Below are 10,418 nucleotides of genomic sequence, written 5' to 3' on the forward strand. Positions count from 1 at the left end.
TCCGGTGCACATAACATGATTTCGCCACTCTTTCTCTGGCTGCCTTTTGGACTATGAATTTGCTACCCAGAGCAATGGTCAATTGTTACAAGCTACATACACAGGACCATATGATATACAGATGGAAAACCACGCATTCATGAGGCTTCAGGTCTTCAGGTCATCTTCCGTCGCCATCTGAACGTACTAGTAGTGTATTTCAACAGCGTTTTCCTTGCTCGTTCTATCGGCTATAGCTGGCCTGGTTATTCAAATCCTGTTACTTGAGGCTCTGATCCCGCAATTATCTCTACAGGGAATGCAAAGAGAGAGAGACAAGGGAGTGCTCCTATCTACCTGCAGTAAATTCTTCAATGATGTACATTTTGCTAACTAACAGATGAATGTAATGTGTCCTGGTGCTTATGACGTCAATCATGATTGCATACTCCACATTACAGTTTAACCATCAGTCAAGCATCCTTCGTGAGCAATTTCCATCGTTAATGGTGTTGCTAACTTCGGTTTAGTGCTCCGTGAACTTAAAGCTCTTATATCCACCTTTACCAATGCGCTTTTCGATACGCAGTCTCTGCAGTATTACCGAATCGTATGTTCCCGGGTCATTCCTCCTTTTCACTCTTGATACATGCGTTATAGACCCGTTGTCCAACTTCTCCGTTTCGAAGTACTGATGAGTTTTCCCATTTGTTCGCTTACCAGTGTCATATGCAAAAGTGCCCCACTCTTTCCCCACCTCGCGTTTATCAAACACGTAAAAACTAATCTTTGCGTCGCTTTCACCGTCAGGGGTACGCGCTTAGGTTAACAGTTAAGCGTGCTTACCTGTTTGCTGGATGGCTTCTGGTCGAGGAGGAACGCGTAATCTCTTGCTTTCATAGAGCCCGTCACTAGGATCGTTGTGTCAGTGCCCGCAGCATTCCAAATGAATTTCGGGAAGCAATTCACCCAAGATCAAGTTTTCCTCATTTACGCGGTCATAAATGTCCAGGATCGCCTCGACGTTCGCCTTAAACCAGTCTGTCACTATTGTAACACTATCGTCTCCTTCCCCTTTGCGTGTCGTTGCTGAATAACACTCGTAGATGGCATTTTCTATATACATGAATGCCTGTTCTCCGCCTAAATGGGTAGGCATATTTACTTTGTCTCTGAAATTTCCTCTTTTTGCAGTCGGATCAGTTACTAACCAATGCATAGAGAGAGGCCCACTTACTTGAAGGCACCCTTCAGTTTTTTGGGCCTTGTGGTCATAATAGAACGGAACACCTTGTTAGGTGCCTTAGATACTTTCTTCGAAGTTATTCTTAAATTTTCAGCTCCAAGGCGTTTAATCCCCGAAGGAGGATTGTGGGCATTGAAAAGGCGAATGAACGAGCCACAAGAAATGTACCCGACGTCGCCAAGTTCAACGAGACCAGGTGTCCAGAGTGGCTGCGATACTGAAAGGGAGATGGTTACCTGGAAATGATTTACCAATGGACGACGAAAAACAAACTTACAGACAGAGGAGTAGCTATGGTTTAACTTGCCCTCAAACAACTTCGCTTCCCTTTCCAACTTTGCTTTATTTGAGAGCTGTTCTTGAAATTTCTTTTTGACAAGTTTTTTGGGTTTGTCGGGACGGGAGCTTGTAAATGACATAGGCGATGCAGGTGGACGCTTTTTGAGCCCTGCAAAGTTGAATCTATTATTCTGAAGCGATACCGGCGATTCCTCCTCTTCAGATTCAACGTGGTCTCTAGTGGAAGCTTTAGTGGGATCCTGAAATGCAATTGTCGGGGGTTTAAGCTGAGTTGCGGAGGCGGAGTTTCTTCTATCATTCCAAGAAGCTAGACCTGTCAATACATCTTCTGTTTATAAAATGAGCAGGTGGCTGAACGACTGTGAAACGAATGATGGACATACTGGATGCGGTTCTAGGAAGCTTAGTGACCTTTCTTTCCTTTTGGGAATCCCTCCTCCGGGGATCCGTAAGTAGATTCCGCAATTCTTCTACTGCGAGTTCAGTCAATTCTAGTATCTTAGACAGGATGTCCCTTTCGAGACCATATAGATTTTTGACATCCTCGTTTCCAATCGCCCGCCATGTCGAATCCATCCGTTTCTTTTCCGCCTTCAGCTCTTCTTTCAGGCTCTCAAAATCACTACAGGTCTTCTGGATACCGTCATCTTTCAAATCTAAAACAGTCAATATTCCCGAGCTTCTCGTCTCCTCAATTATATCATCGAGGTCTTTTATGTCGTTCTCTAATCCTTCTTTTCTTTGTCTTCGGTCCTCCTCCTGCTCTTTTAAGAAATTGTCTACTATTTTGCTGAATTCTTCCTTTTGATCGTTGGTGAAACCGTCGACGTACTGCAAGACGCGCTCGACAGACGCTGCGCTAACCTCTCTGCTTTGTGTATTGCGGAGACCCGGCATCTGGTCATCGTCAGACATCTGCGTGCCAGTATCGATATATTTATGTTCCGGTTTATCTGTGGCATTACTCTTCGAAGCACGCCTGATAGGTTCATTGTTAGGTTCCGTAATTTGTGCATTCGAACCAGAGTCCTGTATGCCAGCGTTGGTGTATTTTAATTTCGATATCTCCTTCAGTGTATCCATGGCATTGTTATCATTGTTCTCCACTGCCTCCAGGATTTTGTTAAGGCGATCCATAACTTCATTGTGGTATCTTTGATTTTGCGACCTCTCTTCAACCAGGATGGCTAAGATACGGAACAGACTGAAGTCCTGTGATTCAGACGTACAATCAGCATGTTCCCACGCACGCTTGTAGCTAAAGTATGCTCACCTTCATCTTGTTCCTGCCTGTGTACATGCCAGAGTCTTTTATGTTGAGTTGCCTTTTAATATCGGCACGTAATACGACGCGTTTACTGAAAGATAGCTGGCGAGTCTTCATTACGTCATGGCACGTCTTTTCGCATCGCCTAGAAAGGTAAGGAAGATGTCATAGTTATGGTTATAGTTGTATCATTAGAACAATGACTCCTTGCATCTGCAAGAGCTAAAAATCCCACTCACTGCTGCACATATTCTAGATCAGCTTTCAAAAGTTCCCAAGTCTCTTGACTGTCACCAACGCCGCGTCTGACGAGTTCAACGCAAGTCTCCATTTCTTCTACGCAATCTTCATATATATCTTTGGCTTGTTGTTTATTAAGCTTTTAATAATCAAAAGAGATACGTTTGTTCGATTAGAAGGAATAACTGTGCATCAAATTCAACGTACATGAACATCTCTTATTATAGTCAACCATTCCAGAACGACACCAGCAACTGAGGCAACTATGATTCCACCAGGAACAGCTCTGCCACCCCTAAAGATGGCTTCTGATACGTCGATACCTGCTGGAAGAGCATAGTCCGTGAGCCTCTTCTTAACCTTGTGTTTCTCGTTAATTTTATCGATAGCAGTTTTCACATCCTTCATTCTCTATTTACGGCGAATGAGTCAACGTTAATGGAGGGTCGTGATGAGGCGAAGCATTTAGTCAGAAATTGCGAATCGGGCTCACCTTTATCATTTGCCCTACCGTGTTATCTACATTGCCATGCTTGGACTGTTTGCGAGGCTTGGTAAAGTAGCCTGCCACCTGATTTTGACTTCCGCCTGAATCATAAGAGCTGAGGGAGAGATCATCCAAGTCTACTGTTGAATCTGACGGAGTGTCTGTTGACCGTTTGGGGGATACTTCACTTTCTGTGGTACGTGAAGGACTCGTTGTACCAGGTGGCGAGGGTCTACGAGTATGCGGCGAGACCTCTGGTGAATTCTGGGCACCACTCGTACTGGTAGAATTCAGCGAGCTTCCACGTTGGGGAATGTTAACCCAAAGTGATTTGCTATGCCTTGCGATGTCGGTTTGTTTTGGAAGAGCGGCGATGCTGGACCTCGAAGACGCGGCAAGACTAGACGACGACGGCGAACGATTACCGATTGACCCTGCTTTTCTGGAACTCTTGTTAGTTCTCTGCCTCGGGGAAACCTGGCTAGCTCGTTCTTCTGTTTCGCTCGTCGTGGTGGAGATGGCATGGTGATCACTAGTATCAGGCGATTTTCGTTGTTGCTCGCGTTGCAGACGGCTAGGCTCAGCACGTTCGTCTGGTCCTTTTCTCCGCCATTTGCGCGGCTTGTGTGGCTCCTCCTTGTCAGCTTTACCAGAGTTAACTGAGTCAGGTTTCTGTGCCTCTGCTCTATTGTGCCTTCGCAGTAATTTTAATGGGCCTTTTGTCTCCTTTGATTTGGTTTCCTTTGATTCACCACCAGTTTCTTTTGGCACGTCCTTCCGATTTAGAAAGCCGAAGCCGTGGCCGATTCGAAAGCGGTGTTTGTCTCCGGAACGATCGTCGGACATGGCGGATAGAGCAGCAGCGTTGAAAGATTTGCAGGACTTTAACCAAGGGGAAGAGATATGTCCGATACAATGAGATCGCAATGCGGATTGGACGCAACCGCCGAGAGTTTTTTTTTCTTTCTTATTGACTTTAATGATTCTATCCCGTAGTATTGCGAGCGATTGGAGAGGACCCCGGACGAGTCCCATATAATAATGGATAGCGGACAACTGATAAGGCCATTACTTTTTTGCTACAACGTCCGGATAAGGCTTTAAGCTGTCCAAAAGACTGCACTATTCCGGACTTGACTATGTATTACTGAGAAAGTGCAAATAATAACATTGTGAGCAACAGTGCCAGAGAAGTAGGGAATAATGTGAGGGGCACCTCAAAAGCTGTCCAGTCATATCAGGAAGGGCTGAATGAGTTGACTGAGTGGTCCCAGAGCTCGGAAATCGGTACTAGAACTCTTTTCAACCCGGTATTGAGATTTATCTTTCGATTTTTGTATTCGCGTATCGTCGATCCGATTTCTTGTTTACCTACCCTAATCATGTTGTTCAAAGACATTGTCGCCGTTTTGTCAACAGTGTCCAGACGTCAAAACGTATTTTCTCGACTGGACGTGGTGCACCAGACAAGATGTTCACTTCCTGGGCTGGAAAATGATACCTGGGTAACGATTTCCGGGGTCCCGTAACAGAGTGGACCGCAAAGAAGTGGCGAGCTTAGCAGCGGATTGCGGACCGGCACACTCAACATGTAAATGCTTATCGGCGGTGCGGCAATTCTCCGGAAGGCAATTTTAGAGCCACGCAATAGCGGGGAGCAATTGGCGAAGATGATTGATCGTAGCGCGAAAGCATCATCGTTATCTATACTTTGCGAGGGACGGAGATGTGCAGAAACATGGGGTACAAAGGTGGCGGATATTAGGATGAAAGGGGAAACTTACGGAAATCGATGAGCCGGACTAAGCAGGAAGATAAAAAAGCGATCAGGAATAAAGAGTGCATTGCCAATTGCAACAGGACGGGCAATCCAGAGGTGGAAAGGCCTTATCTTCTCACTGTGTACGTATACATTACCTAACGCGTTATCACGTGAAGCAATCACGTGACACTAAGTGGTGTGATGCGAGTAGTAAGTGGTGCCATAACATTTACATTACTTGCTGCTGCGTACTTCAAGCCTCCATCCACAGCGATGGCTACCCTCGCCCCGCCCCCGCCTCCTTCAGATACCCGCAACACAATGTTCGGCTCGTCCTCGACGTCGCAATCCTCGGACACAAGCTCTGACAGCCGTAGTGCAGGCAGCTCCCCAAATTCTTCTGGCACCTCACCACTCGTCTCATTTGACCATCCGCTCGACCCCTCCGACCCTCTTCGCTTCTTGGCTGACCCACTTGCTGTCGACACTCACTCGAGCTCCGGCGTTGACTCCTCTACAGAAGATTCTTTGTGTTCGCCCACTCCACCGTCCTTGCATGACAGCCCAGCGGGAGACTGGTCTACCACTTCGGCACCCGGCAAGGATTCCGCAGACGTTCTCTGGCCACAATCAGACTTCTCTTCCTTTTCACTTGATAATTTCAATCCTCTCGCAGGCATGGAATTCCAGTTGGGTCTTGACTCCATGCTTTTCTCAGGCGATTCACTCTTCATGGATTCTTCTGCCTCTGGCACTCAGAACGGAATGCCCACGGACATCTCATACACATGTAACTTTGGAAATGATGATGTTCAGAATTCCCATATTCAACCTGCGAATGTGGATGACAAGCGGCCTAGCATTTCGTCTTCGTCCCCCAGTCACCAACTTGTGTCTGCAAACAATCATTCTCAGGTAGTGCCTGGACCTTCACCCAGTATCTTGCAAGACATCGGTTCTGCTCCACAGTCTTGTCAATCTCAAGTCCCAAACGATCAGCTCATGGACGAGTTGGCCGCACGAGCGAGACAAATAGTGGGTTTGACTATGGCTCTGCCTGTGAACGGGAATCCCACAAGTATGTCGTCGCACTTCGAGTTCGTTTGTAAGGCCTAATGTTTTGGAACAGCGCAGCCAAGTGTACAATTTAACTCACAACAAGAGCTTGTCGCCGGCGTTCCCGCGGTTTCACATATTCCGGCTCCATCGGCTCAGGCTCCATCTGTTCCTCCTGTTCCATCTTCGGAATCAAGCACCCCTTCCCCTACTTCTACGCCGGCACCTACAAGTACACGTACAAAGACATCTCATACCACTATTGAGCGCAGATATCGTACTAATTTAAATGCGCGGATTCAGAGTCTCCGGGCTGCTGTTCCTGCTTTACGTGTTCTCGAGGTGAAAGCTGGGAATCGAGTTGGCAATCTTCCCCTAAAGGCGGGGACCCGTCGTGTAGGCATTGATCCTGGTGCAGAGGCAGGACAGGAAGATGTGATCGACGAACGCGGATATATTGATGGTGTGAAGGTCGCTCGTAAAGGAAGCAAAGCAAATGTACTCGGGAAAGCCGTGGAATATATTCGAGTGCTCAAGCGACGCGAAATGCGCCTGAAGCGCGAGAAAGATGGCTTGAAAGCACTTGTACGCAGTCTCGTGGGCGGACCTGAACTGGTGCAACAGTGGGAGACGATGTGGACAGAACGTTTTGGTGGTCCGGAAAAGGACCAGGTAGACGGTGAAGACGCTGAGGTGGACGATGAGAATGACGACGGAGATGATGACGATGACGCCATTGACAAGGAGGAAAGGGATGAGGAGTTGTTGGGTAACAAAAGGAAACGAGCGAAAGTCGATACGACGTCCACTACGCGTGGAAAGGGCAAGAAAACCAGTGCCGAAGCTGGCGCAGTCGAGCACTCTCAACAGACCCAACCAATTCCCGTCATGCCCTCCCAATCTTATCCTAATCAATTGGGTATGTCTGTACCTATACCCGCACAGCCAGAGAAGCGAAAGCGTGGACGTCCCCGCAAGGTACCTCTGCCTCCGGCAACTGCTTCCAATGTTATCGGTCAATCACCCTTCACGATGCCTTCCACGGCTCGGACAATTCAGCAGCAGCCTGTCCCCGAGGCACCAATGTCGCTTGGAATGCGAATGGACGTTGAATTTCAGCAGAGTACATCGCAAAGTGACCTTCAGTCTCCTCAAGTTCAGGTCCAAACTCAGCCTCAACCCGGTCAATACCTCCTTGCTGCTTTCGCGTTCTTCTCATTCTTTAACTCTCCTATTCCCTACCGTGCACCATCGTTTGGGAGTAGATCGGGATACGCTCACGAGTATTCCGGTTCGGTTCTTGGAGAGCGGCACCCTGATACAGCCACTATGGATTTGAGATCTATGCCATCAAGAGCATTCACGTTCAGTTGGCATGATGTTGTGCAGATTGTACACCTGGCCGTTTCGGTTCTCCTATTCTTTTCAATGGTCCTACCGTGGGTTCCGCGTCTGGCTAAGTTTATTCCTCGCCCTTTAAGGGGTATCATGGGAGCAGGATTTACGGCAGATCCTACCAAATACCCCAACAACGCGTCAGAGGATAGATACAACAGCGAAGAAGAGAAGGCTGACGCCGAAGCCAGGGCGGCTCTCCTGTCTGCTCTTGGGAAAGGGCATACACTTACACCCGCGGTGGAAGCCAGAGTCCTTCGTGACGCACTTGGTTTGGGTACTGGTGCAGTTGGCTTTTTCCTTTCATTGACGCGCCAAATGAGTGCACCAAGTAAGAGTCGCTCTTGTTATGGACTCGAACGCCGAATGTTAGAACAGAAAGCGTTCTTACGATTTGCCGAGTTAATCGCATTGGACGGTGAGTATATCTGCTGTCATTTTCATTGTGGATCCGATTTTGATTCTTTCGTGTTTACAGCGCATGCATCAATGATGACACGGATCCAGACGTATATCTATGCCTTTAGGTTCTTCTCCATCTTTTCTGCATCCGTAAAGGACATCTCGACCTTGGCTCTGGTCATCCGGCCCGTATGGCACGCGAAAAGCGCGGCTTTGTGGGCGCTCGCTCTTAGTCGAGCACAAGGCAAGGATTCGTCTAGTCCACATGTTTGCAAGGCATACGAACTGCATGTCCTGGAGAAGATGACGATTGACGAAGCTGCTGTGAAGGTGGCTGAGATAGATCAAGGCGAAGTTACTACGAACGCAGTATCTGTACATCCGAATACTGGTTCTACTGATCAGGGAGGCATGTTCCACGAACCTACGAGTCCCCTCGCTGTCCTCGCCCGTCATGCTATTCGAAATGCAGTTCGAACACACGCTGAGAATGTATTTCTACGGACGGTGGCTCCCGATGAAGCAGATTATGACTGTGGAAATGACAACGGAGAAATCGGAACAGAATTCACAGACTCTGAGATCCGTCACCTTGTGGACGCAGGCCGCTCACTCGATACACGTACTGTGTCGCTTGTGGATAAGTTCGAACGAGTATGTAACCCAACGTCCGCTCGTTTCACTTCCACTGCGCTGCTCGATTCCGAAGTTTTCGAACTCAAAACGGTGGAAGCAACAAATGATCTGGAAGACAAGGAACTCCATGATTTGCTTCGCGCCATCGTGCTGTACCGACGTATCTTCCCTTCAACTTTACTTCGTGATACCGAATGCAAAGGTCCAGCAAATGGCGCAAGCGCTGGTATTAGTGTCTCGTTGACACCGATGTTATCGCCGCCGCCATCACCTTCCCGACGAGACGGGGCACTTCATCTCGCATTGCGTCGTTGCCTAGACTCAGCTGCGTTCGACCGTGGAGATGCTTTGGAGGACGCACGAGATCGAGTCGTGGATTTACTGACATCTGAAAGTAGTTCTTGGCAGAGACAGCCGCAGTACTGATGTGACTTTTCTTTTCTTTTGTCGAGGACAATTTAACTTATCCTCGCTTTATTCCATGTACTCTGATTATTGTTATTTTCGTGTATGGCTGATAAATCTAATGATACAGGAATGTGATAGAAATAAATGGTTATATATTCACGCATACATGACGAGAGTTTAGAACGCAGAGAAAATTCTTTGAAGTACCATAAGGGAGCTGCATTTATCAAGCTATAGGAGACAGAAGCACAACTACTCCCCAAGCATGGCTGCGTTGCCTTTGAAATACTCATGAGTTACTGTTTGCGAAGAATAAAGTACATGTAAAAATTGCAGGATTTGATTGGTTAATTATACATTGCAGTAAAGGTACATTATACAAAAGATTGGAACGTTACACAAATGTACTAAAATTTAAGATATGATAATCATAAAGGAAAAATAATGTCTGTTATGAATAAGGAAATCATTATCATTGCAAGCTTTGCATAGTAATAGAGATCCAAGGAGGGGTCGGACGACTGACTTTGATACTAATAAATGTGTCTACACTAGCATCAAGGGCACAGGCAGTAGGTTTGCCAATGTTCACGGTTGCACCGAGGTCCCCATCGGCCTCGATGTTACGAGGGGTGGATTTGAGGATTTTGACAGTTACACCGGCATCCACACCAGCACCAAGTTTACAAGGAGTGGGTTTGAGAATGTCAGCAGTTATGCTGATCTCCCTACCAGCCTCACTGAGGGAAAAAGTCTAAAAGGTTATATTACATTATAATGGTGTGAAAAAAGTAAAAAAAGTAAAAAAAGTAATTTGCATATTATCGGACCTCGATTTCTGATAAAGTAGTACAACATTGTATAAGGTACTGTAAGGTTTATGAATGTAATAAAAGTACATAAGGGTAATACCCCTTTTAAACATATAAAATGCATAATATTGGACCTCCCTTTTTTGAAATGTATTGTAAGGATTACCAAGTTTTGAAAGGGTAATATATATTTGTAATGTTTTACAGACTATACATAGTTATTATTCCTTAATAATAATAATTTTCCCTTACATCCATTCATTATTAAAATAACAAAAATCGATTATATTAAAATATTTGTACGATACATCATTATCTACAATAATTAAAGGAAAATAAACCGAAACACATACATAGTGCAGCCTGTGTCAGATTTGTGCAGAGAGCAAGTGAGAGTGTCTGTGTCTGCTGTGATGCAAATACGAGTA

The 10,418-nt window shown here is 46.4% G+C and overlaps 2 protein-coding genes across 2 annotated transcripts; one reads left to right on the forward strand and one right to left on the reverse strand.

The window, feature by feature from the left end:
- Positions 1-441: 441 nt before the first annotated feature.
- Positions 442-4,365, reverse strand: FOMMEDRAFT_152885 (uncharacterized protein; the record flags this gene model as incomplete). The annotated part of the gene is made up of 11 exons (XM_007263644.1): positions 442-494; positions 547-766; positions 826-890; positions 949-1,163; positions 1,217-1,442; positions 1,503-1,853; positions 1,909-2,737; positions 2,799-2,937; positions 3,032-3,171; positions 3,240-3,443; positions 3,526-4,365. The coding sequence occupies 11 exons, from the start codon at positions 4,363-4,365 to the stop codon at positions 442-444; spliced, it is 3,282 nt and encodes a 1,093-aa protein (XP_007263706.1).
- Positions 4,366-5,554: 1,189 nt separating this feature from the next.
- FOMMEDRAFT_145060 (uncharacterized protein) lies at positions 5,555-9,338 on the forward strand (the record flags this gene model as incomplete). The annotated part of the gene is made up of 3 exons (XM_007263645.1): positions 5,555-6,359; positions 6,411-8,150; positions 8,211-9,338. The coding sequence occupies 3 exons, from the start codon at positions 5,555-5,557 to the stop codon at positions 9,194-9,196; spliced, it is 3,531 nt and encodes a 1,176-aa protein (XP_007263707.1). The 3' UTR covers positions 9,197-9,338.
- Between the last annotated feature and the right edge of the window lie 1,080 nt (positions 9,339-10,418).

This window comes from Fomitiporia mediterranea (assembly GCF_000271605.1).
Source record: "Fomitiporia mediterranea MF3/22 unplaced genomic scaffold FOMMEscaffold_3, whole genome shotgun sequence".
Taxonomy (NCBI): Eukaryota; Fungi; Basidiomycota; class Agaricomycetes; order Hymenochaetales; family Hymenochaetaceae; genus Fomitiporia; species Fomitiporia mediterranea.